Below are 26434 nucleotides of genomic sequence, written 5' to 3' on the forward strand. Positions count from 1 at the left end.
CTCTCTCTCTCTCTCTCTCTCTCTCTCTCTCTCTCTCTCTCTCTCTCCCTCTCCCCCACACATGCGCGCTGTATCATGCTTCTTATTCCATGCAGCTGAGCCACCCATGTGACACAGAATGTGTATTTGGAGGTCATTCTACTAGGCTGTACCATACCTTCTTTTCTAGTGTCTTGACTAGATATACTTTCTGGCTGTTCACCAATAAATTCTTCCCCTGGTTGGAACAGCATTACAGTTGTTTTCCATGTGGTGCTTTAGTTGTTTGCGATTTTGCTGGAGGTCCTTTCTCTGGCTTAGTTGTTTCGCTCACTATGCTCAGTCTCCACCCAGATTTGCGACAGCTGCTGCTGTAGGTCAGTCACTGATATGCCTGCTCACCTAATTAATGCTTTGAGACGTTTTCGTTCTCTGGTCTAGCTGTCTCCTGCTCCTTCACGCAATCCACAATTTTTAAAATAAAAGACCTGAATACCACCTAGCCCGTCATGATGAAATTCCCTGGATTATTCTGTCACAGCAGTGCTGCTTCAAACTGGACTTCATGCCATACCAAGGATGACAAAGTGGGAGAATAGATAGAAGGAGTTGGAATGCAGATCAGTCATGGTCTCATTATTTGGTACTCGAATATTTTTATGTAGCAGAATGGCCTAACAGAATTCCCACATTCCTGTGGATTTATACACAGCATCTGAATATGGTTCAGAAAAAACACTCCAATTCGATCTATTTACAAAATATTGAAACCTACTTTCTGGTTGCCTTGAGGTAGCAATGAATTCCCTGAGACAACCTGAAAGTAGACTAAATATTGTGTAGACATTTGTTACGGATGCTGGACCAGGTTGATTAGTCTTAGTCTTATTATCATTTAAGACCACAGATGATGATTAATTATTTTTGCATTGAAGAAAGTATCAGTTTAAAATTTCTTCAATCATACAAAAGCAACTTATTGTCTTTGAACTTTGGTTTGTTAAGGCAAAAATAACAGCTTTCTGGTAAATTGTGGGAATCGGGGTGTTATTATTTGTGTGAAGACTGAGACACAATTCTTCAATTAATTAGAGTAACAAGGATGTTCTATTTGACCACTGGATGAAGGCATGTTCCCAGATACTGTATGCATAAGGTCAGATCTTGGGCTCTGAATTCAAGGTCTGATAAGGTATGATTTCATTACATCACATCCCTACAGAGAGGGGGAAGAGACAGACAGAAAGAGAGAGAGAGAGAGAGAGAGAGAGAGAAAGAAGGAATGAAGCAGGGAGACATACTGCAGCTTCCAAATCCAGCTTAAAGATCCCAGCAACAACTGCTACTGAATAACTAAAACTAAAAATCCTGGTTTTGTGGGAGCTTGACCCCACCCATTCAGGCTGTTACTACTGTTCCAACATTTTACCAACAAAACCCAAGCTGTTTACTTTTGAATTTGAAGCAGACTGCCCGGCATGTCTATCACAACCTTTCTTCATTTAAAAAAAAACACAGGACAAAATGCACCTCTCAAAGCCATAGTATTGACACACCTCCCCCCCCACCTCCGTTTATAAAAAAAAACCCCATCAATATACAAAGATGGATTAATTTTTATAAACCATTGGTCTTGTGCTATTCGTACACAGCAGTACATGTATATTACACATATAAGCATGCAAACATTCTCCACTATACTCCATTTCGGTCTGTTTTTCCCATCACTAAACACCTCCATCTTTCATCAAAGTTGTGACGACGCATCAGCAATTATGTTCTCTTGCCCTGCCATGTGTATAATTTTCAAATTGAATGGCTGCAATAATAAACTCCATCTAAACTGTCTGGTATTTTTATCCTTAAATTTTTTCCAAAAACTTTAAGGGCTATCAGTAGTGTCTCTAATTGTCTCAGACACATTAATGGCAATAATGGGTCGAAGATAATAGTGTTGCAATGCCAACACTAAGCTCAAGATCTCCTTCTTCTCAATCGTGGAATATTTCTGTTGATGATTGGTTCTGTTTTCTGGAAAAATACCCAATAGGTCTTTCTACCTTTTTGTTATTGTCTTGTAAAAGTACAACACCAACACCCACATCACTGGCATCAATAGTCTTCTTGAATGGTATTGTGTAATTAGGTGCGGTTAACACTGGGGCAGTGGTTAACACAGCTTTCAGGCTGTCGAATATTTTCTGACATCCATCCATTGACATTTTCTGCAATTCTTCATGTCAATCAGTGGAGCACCCACACTGCTAAAATTCGGTACAAGTCTCCAATTAAAAACCACTCAGTCCCAGGAATCATCGTACTTCCCTCTTCTTCAATGGTATACGAAACTCCCCAGTCACGTTTGTTTTCATATCACATGGGGCCATGTTTCCACGTCCAGTGACATGGCTCAGGAACTTGACTTGGGCTTTTGTGACCTCGCTGTTAGCCAGGTTTATCACCAAGCCTGCCTCCTGCAGTTGATCAAACCATTCTAATAGATGCTCCAAATGTTCCTTCCAGGTGTAACTAAAAATCACCAGATTGGGTAATTTATTCATTAGTCTTTGAAATGTGGCTGGCGCATTTTTCATACCAAATGGCAAGACTTGAAACTTGTACAGTCCATTTGGTGTCAAAAAAAGCCAGATTTCCTTCGCTCTCTCAGATAAATGTACTTGCCAATAATGTCTGAGTAAGTCCAATTTAGAAATACAAGTTGCTTGTACTACCTTCTCAATACAGTCTGCCAAACGTGGAATAGGATATGATTTAGATTTTGTAACTACGTTGACTTTGCAATAGTCCACATGTAATCATTGGGTACCATCAAATTTTAGCACCATTACTATGGGTGAGCTCCATTTGCTGCAACTCATTTCAATTCCATTGTCTTTGAGCATGCATTCTATCTCTTTTTGAACCTGTGCCAACTTGAGGGTTAGACCTCTAAGGATATTGCTTAATTGGAACAGCATTTCCTAAATCTACATTATGCATAATTAAATTCGTACTTCCCAGCTTATTTCCATATATTTCTCTGTGATTGTAATAACTCTTTCAGGTCATTTCAGCCTTTCAGAAGAAGGCAACTGAATAATTTATCTGAATTTTTGAGAACTTCCTCATTGTCCAATTTAATTTGAAGAATGCACAATTCAGAATCATTGGGATTTGGTTCTTCACTCTGTTGTAACAAGTAACATTCTCCTTTTTGCTTTCTTTCCCTATCAAAATATCTTTTGAGCATATTCACATGACATACTCTGAAATTTCTTTTGATCGGGTGTTGTTATCAAACAATTCGCCTCACTCATTCTCCTTTCATTTTGATTAGGTCCACTAAACCTTGCCTTCAAGATTTTTTTTGTCTGCTTCCTGTTTCATCACATGCTGTGCTGCTTTTAAATGCTGACTAGCTAACTCAACTGCTCTATTTAATGTTTCCTTAAAATTTGACACAGTCCAAATGTGTAATCTCTGAACTCTGACTCACCAATTTCTCCTTAATTAATTTCAGTGATCCTCTCATCTCCTGTCCAAAAACTAATTTAAATGCACTTAATTTAGTTGATTCATTAGGTGCATCCCTAATTGCAAAAAGTAGAAACGTAATTCTTTTATCCTAATTCTTTCTATAACCTCACCAGTAATACAATTTGATGAACTTCTGCCTATTTCTCATTTGCCTGAATATGTAATAGTCTCCATTTCTTTATCAAGGTGCATTTTTAAGTTAGTAACATTCTGAGATAAACTCTGATTCTTCTTCTGTGTACGCTTAATGATATAATTGCTTTAGTTTTTTCAACTTTCTGTTGTAATTCAGCTAATTTTTCTGAACTAAAAACGTCCACTTTGTCCTCCACGTGCTCTTGTTTCTTCTCAACCATTTGATCAAAAATATTCTCTGATAATTGAACTTCAACTTCCTTATCTTTTAGTTTTTGATTTCTCCTCCTGTTTTAATGTGTTGTTTTGTGACCTTGTTACCACACACGGTCAGGAAAAATCCCAGGATCCTCTCACACCTCAGTTGCCTGATTTTTTTCCCCACTGATTTTTCAATTATTTAGGCATCACTCCCCACTGTGATCCAGCTATATCATTACCAAGATAAACTGTATTTCTGGAGCAGAGAATTTCTCAATTACTTCTACCACCACTTTTCACCAGACTCTCTAACCTCACTTTATATGATGGAACACTGCTCTTCTCACCATGAGTTCCATATATTACCAACTTTTCTGGCAATACTCCTTTTGAATTGCATATCTCCTCATCTGTCATCATCAAAGATTGACTTTGTTCTGTGTGTTAAAAGCTTAATTTCTTTACCTGCTCCTTACCCATGCAAGTAAATTCTTTCTAGAGGTAAGGCATTTTCTTCTCGACCAACGCCTGACCAGGTTATACATTCTTTCTCTTGCAGCTTTTTGGCTTCCATTGTGCTTTCCTTTACCACTTCAACAAAACTCACTGGCTTAACCTGTTTTCCCACCGCTGTCTTAGCAATGCTTTCGTAAATCACCAACACCTGAGCTATTTTACTTTTCTTCCCCACTAGCCCCTGCCATGGGTTTCCTTTTTACCCTATGGTAAACTACCTTTGCTACCTTCAGTGAGATCTTCTCTTCCCTTACCACCTGAGGATTTCTCTTTTTCCCCAATTTCTATCCTTCACAGATTGAAATTTATGTTGGAAGCCAAACTCCTGATTTATAAACCAACTCATTATCATCTGCCATTTCCGCTGCTAATCTTGCACAGTGGAGATCATGGACTTGGGAGGTTGCGTGGTACATCCTGTAGATCATACATTATCATTATAGAATGCTTGTGGTGCAGACAGTGAGTATTAAAGTTGGTAGATGGACTGTTGATCAAGGATATTTGTAGGTAAATTGTTATGCTATTCTAAATTAGATGCTCTGTTTAAACAGGGGCCATGTGTCATCACTCTCAGTACATCCATCTGGAAAGCTTGCCTTATCAGTAGGAACAGACAAAACATTAAGGTATGTGGATATACTTGGATAAATCAGGTCTGATTACAGATATGCAAATAGCAACATTAGCACAATGATGCATATATGATGTAACCAAGTGCCTATAATGTTATTTTCTTCCTGAAGATAGAGAAAAAATAGTTTAAACTTAAAAGCAATTTCAACACCAATGGTTAAATCATTCTGGGATATTATGATGGGATTCCTCTTTTGGTGTAGATCTGAAATTCATTCTCAACAATTTGTTGTGATGGTGTTCTGCCAAAGGAGTAATTTTCTACTTTTCCATTCCCAATATGAAGTCTTGCTTGTAGGGCTTGCATATTGGGCTTACACTCACAAACACACACACACCTTGTTCTCTGATAAATAGGGGTTGTGCACTTTGACACAGTGAATTTTTAGTTACAAAAAAAAAGGTTTTAAGTAGTTCCAGTGATGCACATGTAGCCTACCTAAGTTGTCCTTTTATTTCTACAGAACATGGAATCTGATTGATGGAAAATCCGCATTCATCAAAAATATAAATCAGAGTAAGTTTTTAGACTGCAATTTAAGATTATTATATTCATGGAACTGGAACTGGAATAGAATGCACATTTACAGTTTATATTCAGTATTGCACTGTTCCAGCTGTGAGACAAGCTTAGCGCATTTAAACTTTTTTAAATTTGATTTTCTTTTTATTCTGCCTTCTACAGGGCATGTGATTCTTATCCACAAACATAATTTCCTGTGATCACAATGTTTGGTCGCACTTTTGTTTCAGCATTTACTAATGTAAATGGATATGTTAACAGTTCCCATTCAATTTTGTTACAACATTTTCATTAATGTAGCTCTGGTCTCCTGTAACCAGATGATTTTTTTTGGTGATTCAACTTGTGAAATCCCCTCCTTGACTGTTGCCATCTAAATAACCTACACTAATTCGTTACAATGGACAAATATTTATGGGTTTCTGGTGATGCTTTGTTAATCATTAAGAACAAAGGAGCACCATTAGAGCAGTGCTAAATGCTTCCTTTTCCCATAGCAATCATTCTCTTTTTTTTGGAGGGGGTGTGAGAAAAGAAGCAGGAATCTGTTTACCTGCAAGGTTGGTAAGGCTTCCTTGTTTATATTGATATTGAAGAAGAATACAGTAGTGGCAGTTGATGCTTTCTATCCTCATTAAATTGATGTAGTTTGCTTAGCACATTTGCATAGGAGCAGGAGTAGGTCATTCAACCCTTTGAGCTCCTCCCCCATTCAATAAGATCGTGGCTGATCTGTAGCCTAACTACATATGCCTCCCATATCCCCTCATGACCTTAATAAGTTTGCTTATCTCAAATTTGAATTGAACAATTCAGTTGGTATCGACCACAGTTTGAGGAAGAGAGTTCCAAATATCCGGCATTCTTTTTGTTTAGAAATGCTTTCTGACATCTCTGCCAAATGGTCTGGCCTCATTCTTCAACAATGCCTCCTGGTTCTAGAATCCTCAAAGAGTGGAAAGGGTTTATCTACCCGATCTTTCCCTGTTTTCTACTGAAAACCATGATTAGATCATTCCTTAACCTTCTAAGTTCTAGACGACGAAGGCCTAATTTGCCTAATTTTTCCTCATAAATTAACCCCTGAATTCCAAGGATCAACCTAGTAAACCTGCATTGAATCCCTCTCAAGCCAAAATATCCTTCCGAGGATCTGATGCCCAGATCTGCTTAAAGTACTTTAAGTGGGGTATAACTAGGTTCTGAGGAAGGGTCACCAGACCCAAAATGTTAACTCTGATTTCTCTCCACAGATGCTGCCAGACCTGCTGAGTTTTTCCAGCATTTTCTGTTTTTGTTTATGTTTATAACTAGGGTTTTGTATAACTGCAACATAATGTCTGCATCCTTATACTCCAGCCCTTATGGGAAGTAATCTCTTCCCTCCATAATATTTTCACTCTGCTCTTAGTGCTAAATTCCAAACCATTTTATGTTGTGAATTTAGGAGCCAGTTCCTGGAATTATTTATGTTTCATATAGATTTCTTTTATGATGTGTAGAGGCATTTTCTGTTCATTTCTTTTTAATCTCTCTTCGTCTTCCCTGAAATAAGATGTCATTTAAAGGAATTCCTTGATATGTTAACATAAGAATTCTTCATGTCAGAAAACTACTATTCAATTTTTGCATTTGTCTCACACTTCAGTCTGTATTTGTCTTTTGGTCAGTCCGGGTATGTAAGTCCCTTCAACTTTACTTTGTCTGTCTTTCTGAGTGTCCATTTTTGTGTGTCTGAGGTTGTAGGCATGCTTGCCAAGCCAGTGGGTTTGGTTGCAAGTGTTTCGTCACTCTGCTACGTAACAACCTCAGTGTGCCTCTGGTGAAGCGTTGGTGTTCTGTCCCGCTTGTTATTTATATGTTTCTGTTTGTTGAGGTGTTTGGTACCACTTCCAGGTCTGTTTGTTTCTCAGTGGTTTCTACACTGGGTCTAATTCAATGTTGATGGAGTTCTGGTTAAAATACCAGGCCTCCAGGAATTCTTGTTGTGGTCTGTCTCAGAGAAAATGGCGGATTGTGCTTTTTGGCTATCCATTTCTTTTGAAGACTCTGTACAGGTGCTCCTGTCCTGCTTTGTGTAGTTCCAGGTTGTTGCAATGTGTTGTGGCTAGTTTAAATTGTGTCCTGGAGAAGGTCCGTTTGTGGGCGTTGAGGTGGTCGCGAGTGTAATTGAGTATCTGGTCTGTATGTGTGGTCTTTCTACATATGCTAGTCTGGAGTTCCCCGTTGTTTTTGCGTTCTACCATTATGTCCAGGAAGGGTAGTCAGTTGTTGTTCTCTTCTTCTTTTGTCCAGGTGAGGATGTTATTTATGTGTCCATGGGTTTCTTCTAATTTTATGCGTTTGATAATCACGAAGGTGTCATCTACATATCGGACCTAAAGTTTGGGCTGTAGAACATAGAACATAGGACAGTACAGCACAGTACAGGCCCTTCAGCCCACGATGTTGTGCCAAACTTTTACCCTAAACCTAAGGTCTATCTAACCTGCACCACTACCTTTTATACTATCATCCATATGCCTATCTAATAGCCGCCTAAATGCCCCTAATGAGGCCGACTCCACTACCCTCTCCAGCAATGCATTCCACGCCCCTACCACTCTGAGTAAAGAACCTACCTCTGACATCTCCCCGATATCTACCTCCTTTCACTTTAAAACTATGTCCCCTCGTAAAAACTACCTCTACCCTAGGAAAAAGTCTCTGGCTGTCTACTCTATCTATACCTCTGATCATTTTGTACACCTCTATCAAGTCACCTCTCATCCTTTGTCGTTTTAAAGAGAAAAGCCCTAGGTCTCTCAACCTTTCCTCGTAAGACCTTCCCTCCATTCCAGGCAACATCCTGGTAAATCTCCTCTGCACCTTTTCCAACACCTCCACATCTTTCCTGTAACGAGGCGACCAGAACTGGACACAATACTCCAGATGTGCCCGAACCAGGCTTTTGTATAGCTGGAGCATAACTTCACGGCTTTTGAACTCCATCCCTCTATTAATGAAAGCTAACACACCATACGCCTTCTTAACAACTCTATGCACCTGGGTGGCAGCTCTCAGGGAACTGTGAACATGAACCCCAAGATCCCTCTGCTCCTCCACACTGCCAAGGATCTTTCCGTTAACCCTGTATTCTGCTTTCAAGTTTGTCCTTCCAAAATGAATCACCTCACGCTTTTCAGGGTTAAACTCCATCTGCCACTTCTCAGCCCAGCTCTGCATTCTATCGATGTCCCTTTGTAACCTAGAATAGCCCTCCGCACTGTCCACAACGTGACCCACCTTTGTATCGTCCACGAACTTACTAATCCACCCTTTCACTCCTTCATCCAAATCATTTACAAAAATCACAAATAAAAGAAGTCCCAGAACAGATCCTTGAGGTACACCACTCGTAACTGAGCGCCATGTTGAATATTTTCCGTCCACTACCACCCTTTGTCTTCTAAGGGTCAGCCAATTCTGAATCCAATCTGCCACATTTCCCCCTATCCCATGCCTCCTCACCTTCTGCATGAGCCAACCATGGGGAACCTTATCAAACGCCTTGCTTAAATCCATGTATACCACATCCACTGCACCACCTTCATCCATGTGTTTGGTCACCTCTTCAAAGAATTCAATAAGGTTTGTGAGGCATGATCTACCCCTCACAAATCCATGCTGACTATTACGAATCAAACTGTGCCTTTCCAAGTGATCCTAAATCCTGTCTCTCAGAGCCCTTTCCAATAATTTGCCCACCACTGACGTTAGACTAACTGGCCTGTAATTTCCGGGGTTATCCGTGTTCCCTTTGAACAAGGGAATGACGTTTGCCTCTTTCCAATCTTCTGGCACTATACTGTGGACAGTGAGGGCGAAAAGATCATCGCCAAAGGCCCTGCGATCTCGTCCCTCGCTTCCCATAGAATCCTTGGATAAATCCCATCAGGCCCGGGGGACTTATCTATCGTCAACTTACTCAGAATTCCTAGCACATCTTCTTTACTAACATCCACCTCCTCTAGCCTACCTGCCTGTTTCACAGCATATAGTGGGGAGCGTTGTCCATTCTAACCTTTGCATTACTGCTTCTTTAATCAGTCCTGATATTGGGGATCCCATTGGTGTTCTGTTGATTTGTTTGTATACGCCATTGTTGAAGCTGTTGAAGTCTGTCAACAGGCAGACACAACATTCTGCCCGTGTCTGCGTGGGTTTCCTGCAGGTGCTCCGCTTTCCTCCCACAGTCCAAAGATGTGCAGGCTAGGTGGATTGGCCATGCTAAATGCAGGGATATGTAGATTAGGGGAATGGGTCTGGGTGGGATGCTCTGAGGGTCGGTGTGGACTTGTTGGGCCAAAGGCCTATTTCCACACTGTTGGCATTCTATGATGACCAGACTTAGTAATCACCCTACCGTACATCAAGGAAATTTCAGAGCTGACCACAAAACTACTCAGACCCCTAGGTATCAGGGTAGCCCATATACCAACCACCACCCTACGATAGCTACTGACAAACATGAAGGATCCCATACCCAAAACCGGTGTAATATGCAAAATACCATGCAAGGACTGTGAGAAACACTACATAGGCCAAACTGGAAAAAATGTGACAATACAGATACACAAGACCAACTAGGCACCAAGAGACACGACCAATTCTCACTTGTCTCACTACATACGGACAAAGACAGACACGAATTCAACTGGGACAACACATTCATAATCGCACAAGCCAAACAGAAACACGCCAGGGAATTTCTGAAGGTATGGTATTCTAACCAGAACTCCATCAACAAACACATTGAATTCGACCCTGTGTACAAACCACTGAGAAATAGAACTGGAAGTAGTATCAAACACCCCAACAAACTGAGGCATATAAATAACAAGCGGGAGAGAACACTAACGCTTCACTGGAGGCGCACTGACAATGTTACCTAGCAGGGTGATGAAACGTTTGCAACCAAACCCACCGGCTCAGCGAGCATGTCTACAACCTCATCCACAACCCGAGCTAGTCTGTTCTTATAATTTGGTTTGTTTTGAAGTGTATGGCACCGTTATTATCATGTAACATGGCCTTTCAAGCAGTACACACTGAGGATCTGGATCGCACTTCGATTCCCACTTCTCTAAAGCCCAGGTACATTGACCGATTGTAGTACCCCTACTGTTGCCCACCTGACATTATGCTCTGCACAGACCATGAGGCAAATCTGTGACCTTCTATATCACAGCAGGAGAGTGGAGAGGAATGAGACAATTGGACAACTGAAGAAAGAGACAAATTTGCAACAAAAACAAAGTGCAAGCAAATGAAAATGAAGGAGGTACTTGCGTGATTTAAAGAGGGGGGATAAAAAAACCATATGGATGGTCTGATCTAGAGACATGTATGCAGACAGGGGGAAGAGACATCATCATGGGTTGAACAGAGGAAATGCAGGTGGAGAGGACAGAATACGCACTGATTGTAAGCAAGAAATTTTCACAGATCATTCTGGAAACATTTCAAACCAGTACCTCCAATCTGAAATTGCGTACTTGGACACATTGCTATCCAAAAACCCCAATCCCCTATATTCCACTGCCAGAAGTTATTAATTGTACACAGAAATGCAGATATAACTTATACTTCGGAGTCTGCATCAATATTATGACATTTCACAACATTTTTGGTAACACATTTTTATACTTAAAATGCCAATGGGTCAATATTCGTGCACTTTTAAAATTTTGTTTTCTTAGATGCTCACATTGTTCAGTGGTCCCCAAGTGGAGACAGTTATATCGTTGTTTCAAACAACAGACTGGACGTATATAATCTGATGACTGCCTCCATCCATGGAACCATTGTGTGTAAAATGAGGATCTCATCGGTGAAATTTATAACGGTATGTTACATTAGTTTTCAATCTTCCATGACTTGCATATAATATTTGAAGCTTCTGTATCAAATCCAAACTTGTTTTGAAAATAGTTTATTTGCTTGTTCGTTTATCTCCATTTCGTTAAAGTGGTTATTGACATGGATGAGGGGACAATGTGTAATCTATCCTAGTTTGCAGGTAATACAAAGTTGGGTGGGAAAGTAAGCGGTGAGGAAATTGCAAAGACAACATGTGCAGATTAAGTGAAATTAAAAGCAGAATACTGTGAATGCTGGAAATTTAAAATAAAACAGAAAATGTTTGCAAATCTCAGCAGGTTTGACAGCATCTGTAGAGAAAGTTAATATTTCCAGTCCAATATGGTTCTTCACAATGTAAGCCTATCACTGCAAAAGATAAGGCTGAAATATGCGCATAATCTTCAACCAGAAATGTTGTGAAATGTCATAATATTGATGCAGACTCCAAAGTATAAGTTATATCTGCATTTTTGTATACAATTAATAACTTCTGGCAGTGGAATATAGGGGATTGGGGTTTTTGGATAGCATAGTGTACAATCTTCTCTCGCCCTCTCCAGAGATCTCTAGAATCTCAAATTCTAGTCTTAGCCAATTTGATTCACTCCAGATCATATCAAGAAATGGTTGGAGGTATGGGCTACTGTAAAAGCTATGGGTCTGACCACATTCTAGCAATAATACTGAAGACCCGTGCACCCAGAATTTTCTGCACCTCTATCTCAGCTTTTCTGGTACAGCTACAACACTGGCATCTATCCGACCAAGTGGAAAGTTGCCAAGTTAAGTCCTGTACATGCAAACCAGGCTAAATCCAACCCTGCAATAAACATCCCATTCAACTACACTCCATCATCAGTGAAGTGACAGAAGGTGTCGACAACAATGGTATCAAGCAGCACCTGCTTAGCAATAACTAGGAAGAAGGAAGCTTACTTAGGGTTGAGGAAGCTAGAATCTGACAGGGCTCTAGAGGGCTACAAAGTAGCCAAGAAGGAACTGAAGAATGGACTTAGGAGAGCTAGAAGGGAGTATGAGAAAGCCTTGGAGGGTAGGATTAAGGAAAACCCCAAGGTATTCCGTGGGAACAGGAGGATGGCCAGAGTGAGGGTAGGGCTGATCAGGGATAGTGGAGGGAACTTGTGCGTGGAGTCAGAGGAGGTCATAGATCATAGAGTCCCTACAGTGTGGAAACAGGCCCGTCAGCCCAACAAATCCACAGCAACCCTCGGAGCATCCCCCCCCAGACCCATTCCCCTATAACCGACCTAATCTACACGTCCCTGAACACTACGGGCATTTTAGCATGGCCAAACCACCTAGCCTGCACATCTTTGGACTGTGGGAGGAAACTGGAGCACCAGGAGGAAACCCACGTAGACACGGGGAGAATGTGCAAACTCCACACAGACAGTCGCCCGGGGTGGAATCGAACCCGGGTCCCTGGTGCTGTGAGGCAGCAGTGCTATCCACTGAGCCACCGTGCCACCCTATTAAGGTATTCATTAAGGACCTTAATGAATACTTTGTTTCAGCATTCACCAGTGAGAGGGACCTTGACGTTTGTGAGGACAGTGAAACAGGCTGATATACTTGAACAGGTTGATGTTAGGAAGGAGTATGTGCTAGAAATTTTGGAAAACATGAGGATAGACAAGTCGCCTGGGCCAGATGGGATATACCCAAGGATTTTACAGGAAGCGAGGGAAGAAATTGTTGTGCCTTTGGTGATGATCTTTGTGTCTTGACTGTCCACTGGAGTAGTACCAGATGATTGGAGAGTGGCAAATGTTATTCCATTGTTCAAGAAAGGGAATAGGGATAATCTAGGGAATTACTGATCATTTAGTCTTACTTCTGTAGTGGGCAAATTATTGGAGAGGATTCTGAGAGATAGTATTTGATTATTTGGAAAAGCACAGTTTAATTAGAAATTGTCAGCATGGCTTTGTGAAGTGCAGGTCATGCCTCACAAGCCTTATTGAATTCTTTGAGGATGTGACAAAACATGTTGATGAAGGTCGAGCAGTGTGGTGTAAATGGATTTTAGCAAGGCATTTGATAAGGTTCCCCATGGTAAGCTCATTCAGAAAGTAAGGTGGCATGGGATTCAGGGAAATCTTGCTGTCTGGATACAGAATTGGCTGTCCAATAGAAGACAGAGGATGATAGTAAATGGAAAGTGTTCAGCTTGGAGCTGGGTGACCAGTGGTGTTCCACAGGGATCTGTTCTGGGACCTCTGCTCTTTGTGATCTTTTTATAAATGACTTGGATGAGGAAGTGGAAGGGTGGATTAGTAAGTTTGCCGATGATACGAAGGTTATGAATAGTGTGGAGGGCTGTTGTAGGTTGCAACGGGACATTGATAGGATGCAGAGCTGGGCAAAGAAGTGGCAGATGGAATTCAACCCAGAAAAGTGTGAAGTGATTCATTTTGGAAGGTCGAATTTGAATGCAGAATACAGGGTTAATGGCAGGGATCTTGGGGTCCACGTCCATAGATTTCTCAAAGGATAATAGGTCGGCACAACATTATGGGCCGAAGGGCCTGTACTGTGCTGGGCTGTTCTATGTATTCTATGTATCGCTGTATGATAACCTGCTCACTGATGCTCAGTTCATGTTCTGCCAAAGCCACTTAGCTTCCAACCTTATTACAACCTTTGCAAAAATGTACAAAAGAGCGAAGTGAGGATGACCAACCTTAACACCAAAGCTGCACTTGATCATGTGTGGCATCCAGGAGCTTTGGCAAGACTGAGGTTGATAGGAACTGGAGGAAACCTCTGCTAATAGGAGTCAAATTTGACACAAAGCAAGATGGTTGTGGTTGGGTGTCAGTAATCTCAGTTCCAGGGCATCTCCTCAGGATTTTTCTCCAGATGGCATACTTGGCCCAACTGTCTTCTGCTTCATCAATAATCTTCACTCCGTCGCAAGGTTAGCAATAGGCATGTTTGCTGATGACTGTACAATCTTCAGTTTCATTTCAGAACTCCTCATGTATTGCAGCATTACATGCCAAATTCAACAAAATCTGACAATATTCAGGATTGAGTTGACAAGTGGCATCTGCATCACACAAGTGCCAAGCAATCGCCTTTTCCAAAAGAGAGACTCCAACATTTTGGGAAAAGAGATAATAATTCCTTAAGTTTTGAGATGTCTATGGATAATGATGTGACTGGTCCTCAGGTGAAGGTGCTAAACTGGGGGGAAACTGGAGAAATTAGATTGGGGGCAGCTGTTTAAGGTAAATTCACATCTGACATGTGGGAGTCTTTTTAAAAACCGGTTGATCAGAGTTCAGGAGTACCATGTTCCTGTGAGGATGAAAGATAAGCATAGAAAGATTCGGAAACCCTGGATGACAAGGGAAAATGAAAGACTAGTCAAAAAATAAAAGTCTATGTAATGTTTAAGAAACTGAAATCACATAAGGCCCTTGAGGAATATAAAAGAAGCATGGAAGAATTTAAGTAGGGAATTGGGAGGGCTAACAGAGGCCATGAAATATTCTTGGCAAGTAGGATTAAGGAAAATCCCAAGGCATGTTATACATATATTAGGAGCAAGAGGATACTTGGGGAAAGGGGAGGTCTGCTCAAGGATAAAGAAGAAATTTATGTTTTGAGCTACAGGAAGTGGGTGAGGTCCTTAATGAGTACATTGCATCAGTATTCACCAAGGAGAAAGACATGGATAATGGTAAGATGAGGGAAGGGTATGTTGACATTCTGGGGCATGTTGATATTAAGTACGAAGATGTTTTGGGTGTCTTAAAAAGCATTAAGGTGGATAAGCCCCCAGGACCCTGAAAGAGGCAAGGGAGGAGATCTTTGAATACTCTTTGGCAACAGGTGAGGTCCCAAAAGACTGGAGACTAGCTAGTGTCGTTCCTTTATTTAAGAAGGGCAGTAGGAATAATCCATAAATTATAGGGCAGTGAGCTTTACATCACTGGGAGGGAAATTCTTGGAAAAGATTCATAGAGACAGAATTTACTTGCATTTGGAAACAGTGAAGAAGATTATCTAAGATTACAAAGAGATTTTGATCAATTGGGTCAGTGGCCAAAGAGTGACAGATTGAGTTTAATTTGGATAAATGCGAGGTATTCCATTTTGGTAATACAAACAAGGGACTTATACAATTAATGATAGGGCCCTGGGTAGTGTTGTAGAACAGAGACACCCAGGGGTTCAGGTACATTATTCTTTGAAATTTGTGTCACAGGTAGACAGGGTGGTTAAGGTGTTTAGCAAGCTTGCCTTCATCATTTAGACCTTTGCGTAGAGGAGTTGGGGCAACATGCTGACATTGTACAGGACATTGGTGAGGCCTCTTCTGGAGCACTGTGTGCAGTTCTGGTTGCACTGTTGTAGGAAAGATAATATTTAATTGGATAGGGTTCAGAAAAGATTTACCAGGATGTTGCAGGTAATGGAGGGCTTGAGTTATAAAAATAGGCTGGGGCTTTTTTCACTGGAGTATAGGAGGTTAAGGGATGACCTTTTATAGAAGTTTATAAAATCATGAGAGACATGGATAAGGTAAACAACAAAGGACTTTTCCCTAGGGTGGGGAGCTCAAAACTAGGGGTATATTTTTAAGGTTAGAGGAGAAAGTTTTAAAAAGGACACTAGGAGCAACTTTTTTTTTTTACACGGAGTGATTTGTATGTGGAATGAACTGCCAGGGGAAGTGGTGGATACATGTACAGTTACAATGTTTAAAAGGCATTCGGATGACTATATGAATTGGAAAGGTTTGGATGTTATGGGCTAAATGCAGGCAAATAGGACTAGTTTAGTTTGGGAACATGATCGGCTAGTTGGACCAAAGAGTCTGTATCCATGCTTATTACAGAGAGTCAGCAAGACTTTCTGCAGGGAAAGTCATGTCAAAAATTTGAGTTTTTTTGAGGAAGTGCCAAAGATGATTGCGGATTAGGCAGTGAATGTCGCCTACGTTGACTTTACCAAAGTGTTTGACAAGGTCCCTCATGTAGGCTGGTCCAAAAGATTAAGTCACATGAGATCCATGGTAAGTTGCTAAGTTGGATATAAAATTGTCTTGGTCACAGAGACAGTGAGGATGTTATGAAGGGGTGTTTTTCTGGTCTATGACCAGTGGTGTTCCACAAGAATCAGTGCTGGGACCTCTGTTCTTTGTAATATGTATAAATTATGTGGTTGAAAATGCCAGTGGTCTGATTAATAAGTTAGGAGATAACACAACACAAAATTTGGTGCAGTTTTGTATAATGAGGAAGTTATCAAAGGATACAGCAGAATCAGTTGGAAAGTGGGGCAGAGAAATGGCAGATGGAGTTTAATCCAGGCAAGTATGAGGTGATACACTTAGGGTGGTCAAATGCAAGAGGAAAGTATACTGTAAATGGCTGGACCCTTGGAACATTGATACAGAGGAATCTTGGGTTGCAAGTCTGCAGCTCCCTGGAAGTAGCAACACAAGTGGTAAAGAAGTTGCATGGCATGCTTGCCTACATCACTTAGGGCATTGAATATAAAACTTCAGTTAGGCCACATTTGGAGTATGGTGCAGTATTGTGTGCACACTGTAGAAAAGATGTGGTTGCTTTGGAGAGGTGCAAAAGAGGGTCCACCTGGATTGGAGTATAGTTCTGAGGAAGGGGGACCAGACCCAAAACGTTAACTCTGACTTCTCTTTACAGATGCTGCTAGACCTGCTGAGCTTTTCTGTTTTTGTTCCTGATTTACAACATCTGTCATTCTTTTGGGTTTTACTAGGGTTTTGGAAGCTGATTGGGTGACCTAAATGGAAGTATATAAAATTCTCAGAGGCATGGATAGAGTGTACAGTCAGAGTCTTTTTCCCAGGTTAGAACTGTCAAATACAAGGGGGCACAGTTTTACAGTAAGAGAGGAAAAGTTTAAACGAAATGTGCAAGGAAAGATTTTTTACACAGAGGATGCTTGATACCTGGAAAGTGCTGCAGGGTGGTGGTAGAAGCAGATAAGTTGTTGAAAAGACAGACAACTGACCAGGCAGGGAATAAGGGGATAAGGACCATGTGCAGGCAGATGAGATTAGTTTAGAATGGCATCATGTTCAGCATAGACATGGTGGGCCGAATGGGCTGTTCTGTGTTGTACTGTTCAATGATCTGTGTTCTAAAGTCCATAGGGAATGGTAGTATGGGTTCTTGGACTCGGTGGTTAGCACTGCTGCCTCACAGCGCCAGGGACCCGGAATCACTTCCACTCTTGGGCGACTGTCGGTGTGGAGTTTGCACATTCTCCTCGTGTGTGCATTGGTTTCCTCCGGGTGGTCCGGTTTCCTCCCACAGTCCAAAGATGTGCAGGCTAGGTGGATTGGCCATGCTAAATTGCCATTAGTGACCAGGGATGTTTAGATTAGGTGGGTTAGACATGGGGGAATGAGTCTGGATGGGATGCTGTTTGGAGGGGCAGTGTGGACTAGTTGGACCAAATGGCCTGTTTCCACACTGTGGGGATTCTATGATTCTGATTTCATGTGTTCTGTTTTTAAAAAAAGTCTTGCTCCCAGCACAGATGCAGTAGTCGACTATCCTGTGGAGTACAGCATAGCAGGAAAAATGACAGGTGAAATAGAGCTGGACAAAATTGCTGAAGAGATAGGAATGGCATGGCGTGGGGGCAGTTCTTAGAAAGTGGCTAGAATATTGTCCGTTGGACATCAGTGCTTCCAGAAAGCCATCTCACTGAAATCTCACGACACCAGGTTATAGTCCTACAGGTTTATTTGAAAACGCAAGCTTTCAGAGCCTCACTCCTCCTTCAGCTGTTAATGAGAGAGGTAATATCAGACACAGAAATTATAAGTAAAAGATCAAAGGCTCATGTACACTGATGAGGATGTATTAAACAAACCTAAGGTGCTGTTAAATCTTTAATCAGTTAGAAGGTTTTAATGTTTAATATGTGTATATATAAATCGCCGAATTCCTTTTTGAGTCGCTGTACTGAGAGAACTAAAGATTTCATCAGTGCAAAGAAGAGGTGACATTTTAGGTCAGACAATGTATGTTAGGTGTAGGGCCTTGTTTTGAAACTGTTTGTTTGTGTTTTGGTTTGGAATCAGACTGGTTTTATTTCTAAAGTAGGAATTTATAAAACACCACATTGACTCCAAACCAAAACATTCAGATGGATCTGGGTGTGCAGGTCTACAGTTCCCTGAAAGTGGCCACACAGGTAGCCAAGGTGATTAAGAAGGCATATGGCATGCTTGCCTTCATCGCCCGAGGTATGGAGTACAAGAGTTGGCAAAGCATGTCGCAGCTATATAAAACCCTTGTTAGGCCGCATTTGGAGTATTGTGTGCAGTTTTGGTCACCACACTACCAGAAGAATATGGAAGCTTTGGAGAGAGTACAGAGAAGGTTCACCAGGATGTTGCCTGGTCTCCAGGGCATTGACTATGAGGAAAGATTAAAAAGACTAGGATTGTTTTGACTGGAAAAATGGCAGCTGAGGGGAGACCTGATAGAGGTCTACAAAATTATGAGAGGCACAGATAGGGTGGATAGTCAGAGGCTTTTTCCCAGGATCGAACATTCAATTACAAGGGGGCACAGGTTCAAGGTCAGAGGGGGAAAGTTTAAGGGAAATGAGCAAGTGAAGTTTTTCAGAGTGGTAGCAGCCTGGAATGCGCTACCAGAAGAGGTGGTGGAAATGGGCACATTGAAGACATTTAACAGGCACCTAGATGGGTACGTGAATAAGGAGGAAATACAGGGATACGGATCAAAAAATGGCAGATTTGTTTTTAGATTAATTAGGGCATGTTGGTTGGCACAGACTTTGAGGGCCGAAGGGCCTGTTCCTGTGCTGTACTTTTTCATTTGTTCATTTTTGTTCAAAACACAAGTTCTAAACAAGGCCTCACACCTAACATGCATTGTCTGACCTAAAATGTCACCTCTTCTTTACACTGATAAAGCCCTTAGTTCTCTCAGGACAGTGACTTGAAAGGAATTCAGGGATTTACGTAGTCCGTAAGATCCACCTGACCTTCATTCCATCACTGCAATAGGAAACTGAGGCTCTGTATTCCAGAACAGTTGAATTCATTTCATGCTATCTTTATTGGACAGAAGCAGTTGGAGTGAGCACATGGCTTTGCAGGAGACCTGGTATAAACAGATATGATAATGTAAGAGGCAGTTAGACAAACATGTGAACGAGCAGGGAACAGAGGAACATATCCCATCTGCCTGCACATGTTCTTAGTTTAGAATGGCAGCATGGTCGCCGCAGACATGATGGGCTGAGGGGCCTGATCCTGTGCTGTACTGTCCTAAGTTCTAACCATCATTTCCGCGCCCCCGCCCCTCTCTTTGAAATTCACCATCACTAAATCCCCCACTGTCAATGTCGTAGGGGGTTACCATTGACTGGAAACTGAACTGGACTAATTATATAAATATGGTAGTTACAAGAGATCAGGGACTTGAAATCTTGCAATGAATAACGCACCACCTGACTCTCCAAAGGCAGTCCAGCATTTACAAGGCAGAAGCAAGGAACGTGATGGAATGTTCCTGAGTGCAGCTCCAACAACACTCCAGGATCTAGACAACAACCAGGACAAAGCAATCCGTTCGATTACCATCACATCCGCAAACATTCATTCCCTCCACCACTGACACTTGTTAGCAACAGTGTGCGCCACTTGCAAGATGCACTTCAAAAATTTGTCAAGCCTCCTTAGACAGCATCTTCCAAATTCTCAACCACTTCTATTTAGAAGGACAAGGATAGCAGATGCATGGGAACGTCACTGCCTGCACATTCCTTTTCAAGTCATTCATCATTGAGACTTGGAAATGTATCAGTGTTTCTTCAGTCTTGCTGGGTCAAAATCCTGGAACTCCCTCCAGCATTGTGGGCGTACCTATGACAAGTGAACTGCAGTGGTTCAAGAACTGATAATACTGTCACCTTCCCTAGTTGCCTCAGAGATAGGGAATGAATTCTGGCCCAGCCAGCAACACCAATATCCCACAAGTGAATTTAAAATAAAAATGGATTAGAGTAAGATTTCAGCTCAAAAGCTTGCAAAACTTGCGTCTAGCTTTCGTTGAGATGAATGGTGGACACCATTGCTTTGCTACTGTCCCATTACAATATCATTGTGTCATTTGAATATTAATGCTTATAAATAGTGTTAGTAAACACAAATGCTTAAGGCAAATAAAAATTATTACATAAGATAAATAACGCCATGCAATCCCAAGAAATTATTGCCAGAGGAGCCGCATCTTCTTCAGAAAATTGCAGTGTTAGCAATGTTCCATTTAGTGTCAAAATAAATGGTTTATGTTATAAACTCATGGCTAATAACCATTATTTTAGAGCCCTTGGATTGTAATTCAAGCAATTTTCAGTTTTTAAAATTAAGTGTGCTTTGTTTGCCTTTTAGGAGTCTATCATTGCTATAGCTGGGGATGAGGAACATGTCAGATTGTACAACACAATCACAAAAACATGTCTTTCCGAGTTCAAGGCTCATGACATCAGGTACAATGTAAATGTTTTTGTGCTTAAAGTTCATGGGTCTTAAATTATTTCTGTTTGAACAGAATATACCCATTGACTTTATCAGCTCCCCTTGCTTAATCTTGTTGGTCAAATCAGTTTTCTCAATCATGGTCTTCAGTTTAATGCTTCATGTAATGTTTCAGTAGTGCAATTCTCAACCCTGCGTCTTTCAAATTTGAAGTCTGGTGAAATATGATCATTCATCAATATATTTACCAGATCATCCTAAACAATATTACGTCTCCCTCTCCGTAGCCCAATGCTTCTACGCCTGAACCTTGAGCCATCTCTGACATCTTGATGTTAAACTATCACCTTTTTAACCCACATCCCCTACTTTCCAACAACTTGTGAAAGAAATATATTCTATGGATTCTTACCTAAATTTTAGAGTGCTGTCTATTGCACCGTGCATCTGGTGCTGTGACCAGCAGTGGCCAGTGGTATAGTTTGTTTTTGTTTTGGTTTTGATTCCGGGTGGTTCTGCAACATTAACTTTGGGCAGTGCTGCTAGGAAGTTTTTCTTCCAGTGGAAAAGAGCTGCATTTATAGAGTGTATTTATATCTTCTGAATATCCTGATGGTTTCATCACAAATGGAATCCTTTTGGCTTTTTAGATAAAAGTAGCAGCCAATCTTTGTGTATAGCGAGATAAAAGCACAACTGCACTTTGTTTTTTTTTTAAATTATGTTGTTGATTGAGAGAACACCAAGACAGCTCCCTGCCCTTAAAGTCATAGAGATATACAGCACGGAAACAGACTCTCTGGTCCAACTCGTCCATGCCGACCAGATATCCCATATAAATCTAGTTCCGTTTCCCAGCGTTTGGCCCATATCCCTCTAAAGCCTTCCTATTTATATACCCATCCAGATGCCTTTGAAATGTTCTAATTGTACCAGCATCCACCACTTCCTCCAGCAGCTGCGTGAAAATGTTACCCCTTAAGTCTCTTTTATATCTTTTCCCCTCTTACCTTAAACCTATGCCCCCTAGTTTTGGACTTTTTTATTCCCCACCCCCCCCACCAGGGAAAAGACCCTGCCTATTTACCCTATCCATGCTCCTAATGATTTTATAAACCTCTAAGGTCACCCCTCCGCTTCCGACGCTCCAGGGAAAATAGCCCCGGCCTATTCGGCCTCTCCTGTATAACTCAAACCCTCCAACCCTGGCAACATCCTCATAAATCTTTTCTGAACCCTTTCTAGTTTCACAACATCCTTCCTATAGGAGAGAGACCAGAATTGCATGCAGTACTCCAGAAGGGGCCGAACCAATGTCCTGTACAGCCTCAACATGACCTCCCAACTCCTTTACTCTGTGCATTGACCAATTAAGGCAAGCATACCAAACGTGTCAAAGAGACTAGATTAAATCATACACCAAAGGCCCAGACTTCAACGCAAAGAGGTTTTATTTGTGATATCACAGAGAGTCAACACTGACAAAAGGTCAGGTCCGAAGACTCCAACAAGTACAAAAAAGAAGCAGAATTTATACAGTGGTACAAACCAGTTAAAACAAACTGCAATTGTACTGTGTTTTTAGCAAGGCAAGGTCATTACTTAGGCAACCAAACATAAATTAATTAAAGCGGAATGCGGTGAAGATGCTGCGAGCTCTAGCTTTTTGTTATCTATCCTACGTGACTTCTCAAACTAGGGAAAGGCAAGTTGCAGTTACAGCAATATGCACTGTTTCATAAAGCTAAAGTTTCACTACTTCGTGCTCCTAATCATGTATTATTTTAACTCATTACTACTCAGCCTAAATTAAACAGTCTCAACATGCAAATATTCCACAATTCCCTCCTTTTTGATCCCCAGATCAACTTCACCAGTCTTCCTCTGCAAACGGAGGGTCATACCCCAGAGAATAAGGTCTCATGCCTAAGCATTCCTTCTCATCATAATCAGGACTGTTGAATACATAACGGGGAAACATGGGAACAAGGCTTTGTCGTCCCCGGGGGAGAATGGCACACATTAGGCAGGTTATGAAGACGCATACTAAAATTATAAGAATGATCCTGTAGTGGGTCAGGATGCTCCACCAAGTCCCAGAGGGCCATAATCCAGATCCTAGGGAATTGTAGTTGTGGAATTGATTTCCTATCGCTTTTATTTTACTGACAGCTCGCTGAACGTGATCCGATAGGCACGTGATGTTTTCAGACTCATCTGGGATATAGGTGCAGCAATCCTGTCCTATAACTGCGCAAGTCCCCTTTTTCGGCCAGCACAAAATCTACAGCCAGTCTATTCTGTAGGGCCACTGTTTGCACCACCACAAGTTCGGCAGATAGTCGTGAAATGGCCTGATTTGTTCCCTCTAGAGCATAGGTGGTTTCACTGGCCAATTTCTCTAGGGCTGAGGTCATGTTAATCAGTTCCCGGGCTGCTTTCCCCGTACCGTAAATGGGGAAGGTTATCATGAAGAAACGCTCAGTCTCGGTTATTGCCCTCTTGCATCGTTTAATTCAGGGGTGCTAGCGTAAAATGGGGAAGTGGTTCATAAGGGGGACTATATACGCAAGATAGCAGAAACCCATCCAGGAGGAGGGGCAGCCAGGCGTAGGCTTTGTAGCCACATACAAAATATGTACCTTTAAAGGGAATATCATGGGTGATAAACTCCAGGTACCAATTTTGTTGAAAAGTGCCCAAATGGTTGGCTTTAGGAAAAGTAAGAAGGCTGTTGGAGCCCTGCATAAGGAGAGAACCGTTAGAAGCCCCTCTGACCAGAAAGATTGGGAACTTGCCCCGGGCCAGGAGAGGGAAAATAGAGACATTATAATATTGGGAGCAATGGCTGTTACCCATGGGGATACCCTTTCCTCATATTGCTATTTTAGTGAAGCAAATTGGGGCCGTGTGGTTATGTTCAGCAGTTAGTGTGAAAAAAGGTGGTGACAGGGAATAGGTGTTATGATAATCTGGCAGGTACCATCCTACAAAAGTGGTAAGGGGGTACCGTGCCAACTTCCACTGTTGCCTATCAGTGTCGGTGTTAACGATTCCCGGGTAGTGAGCTATTCTGTTTTAATACCCACTCAGCCACTTCGGAGGCATTAAAGGGGATTGGTCATAATGGGATTCCCCCTTTTGAGTGAATGGGAACGTGGGCGAACATCCAGCAAAAGGAGACATTTAAACGCGCCACATATTCATAGCTTAAAGAAAGAAATGAGTTGTGAGCAGGGGCTTGTTCTATATAATCTGACGTGATACCCCACACAAATAGTCCATGTACTATAAACACCAGAAATCTCATTGTTTGTCTCCCGTGGATGGACCTGTCACCATGGCTCTGGAGCCTGGTTTGCAATGTGTCCCGTGAATCCAGTCCGGCTTGCCTTGCACTTTGACAGCTGTGCAAATCGTCAGTAGTACTTGATAGGGTCCTTTCCACCTCGAGAAAAAGAGCCCTTTTCGAGTGATTGGATATACACAAAATCACCAGTATTCTCTTCCTTGGGCTTTGGCAGTGCCTCTAGTACTTTTGCATGATTGGACCGTGCTGCCTCACTCGGCCTGTGCATACTGCAGGGTTTTCTCATCGACCCATATTAGTGCTACATCGGCCTCGGTCATTGGGGGCTTGGTGCCGTGGGCATGGGTCTCCCCATTAAAACTTCAGAGAATCCATACAGTGTGGAAACAGGCCCTTCGGCCCAACAAGTCCACACCGATCCTTCGGGCATCCCACCCAGACCCATCCCCCTATAACCCACCTAAGCTACACATCCCTGAACACTATGGGCAATTTAGCATGGCTAATCCACCTAACCTGCACATCTTTGGACTGTGGGAGGAAACTGGAGCACCCGGAGGAAACCCACGCAGACATGGGGAGAATGTGCAAACTCCACACAGACAGTCACCCGAGACTGGAATTGAACCCGGGTCCCTGGCGCTGTGAGGCAGCAGTGCTAACCACTGAGCCACCATGCCGCTCCAAATGGGGTCAGGCCTGTCATTCTATTAACTTGATTTCTCAGGGTATATAGGGTAACGGGTAAAGCTTCAGGCCACTTTAATCCAGTCTCCTGGCACACTTTAGCCAGGGTATTCTTTAAAGTCCCATTGATCCTTTCTACCACTCCCGAGAACTGGGGCTGATAGGGTATGTGCACTTTCCATTCGAACCCCATAACCTGGGTCAGAGCCACTACCACCTTTCCTGTAAAGTGCGTCCCTCTTTCGCTATTTATCCTCACGAGTATTCCGAATCGTGGGATGATGTCTTTCATTGGACATTTTACCACTGTCCTGGCATCATCTTTTCCAGTTGCAAAAGCCTCTCTCCATTTTCAAAACATATCCACTATCACCAGTATGTATTTAAATCCTCCAGAGGCCGGCATGTGCACAAAATCTATTTGCAGATTTCCAAAGGGTCCTGCCGGTACTGGCAAGTGGTCAAATCTGGCTGGGGTCTTTCCTCTGTTATACTGTTGGCAAATAGTTTAAGTTTCAGTTACCTGCTGAATAGCAGTCATTATTCCTGGCGCAAACCACTGCTGGGAAACTTGGTGTAGCATCCCCCTTTTCCTACATGCCCTTGCCCATGCGCCAGGTGGGCGAGTGCATGGAGGAACCCCTTCGGGCAGACCACCCTGCCATCGGGGTCTCTCCATAGATTATACGAATCCTGGATACAACCAGCCGGACCCCAGTTTACTTTTTCTTGTTCACTGGCCCCTTCCTGGGCCTGTATTGCAACCGTCAAGTCGATGGCTTTGGGCCAATTTTAGCGAACGAAAGAGGAAACAACCGTTGCTCGGGATAGAGCAGCTGTCTTCGCCGCTTCATCTGTGGCGGCATTGCCTAGCGAGACTTCGTCTTGCACTTGTGTGTGCGCCTCACGCTTTATTATCGCTAGCCTACTGGGGAGGAGAATGGCTTGGAGCAAGTTACCTATTAGAGTAGCATGCTGAATGGACTTACCAGAGGAGGTGATAAATCCGCAGTGCTGCCACAAAGTCCCAAAATCATGCACTACTCCAAATGCATACCGCGAATCAGTGCAGATATTAGCAGTCCGACCCTCAGCGAGAATACAAGCATGGGTGAGTGCGAACAGTTCTGCTGCTTGCGCAGAGGTGCCGGGGGCAGAGCAAAGGCTTCCAGTAATTCATAAGGGGTGATGACTGCATACTGAGCCAGTGTTGCAGTGTCATAAGGCCGGTAAGAGGAACCGTTGGTGAAAAGCACCAAATCGGGATTGTCCATGGGTATGGATTGTAAGTCAGGGTGTGGAGGTGTGACAGAATCAATGACCTGCAGGCAGTTGTGCTCGCTTTCGTCTGTCTCACCACTGTCGGGGAGAAGGGTGGCGGGGTTTAACAAGGGTGCTCGCCTAAAGGAAATGTTCGGTTTGGACAACAGCATGACCTCCTACCTAGTGCTGCGGGCGGCAGTGA

The 26434-nt window shown here is 42.3% G+C and overlaps 1 protein-coding gene across 1 annotated transcript in view; it reads left to right on the forward strand.

Annotated features, from left to right (window-relative positions):
* The window catches only part of pak1ip1 (PAK1 interacting protein 1), a 58632-nt gene that overhangs the window by 11739 nt on the left and 20459 nt on the right, over nt 1-26434 (forward strand). Inside the window, exons 4-7 of the mRNA XM_020514902.2 lie at nt 4923-4997; nt 5469-5521; nt 11269-11414; nt 20886-20983. Of these exons, the coding sequence (XP_020370491.1) occupies nt 4923-4997; nt 5469-5521; nt 11269-11414; nt 20886-20983 (372 nt within the window). The remainder of the gene's footprint in view (nt 1-4922; nt 4998-5468; nt 5522-11268; nt 11415-20885; nt 20984-26434) is intronic.

This window comes from Rhincodon typus, chromosome 2 (assembly GCF_021869965.1).
Source record: "Rhincodon typus isolate 14 chromosome 2, sRhiTyp1.1, whole genome shotgun sequence".
Classification (NCBI taxonomy): domain Eukaryota; kingdom Metazoa; phylum Chordata; class Chondrichthyes; order Orectolobiformes; family Rhincodontidae; genus Rhincodon; species Rhincodon typus.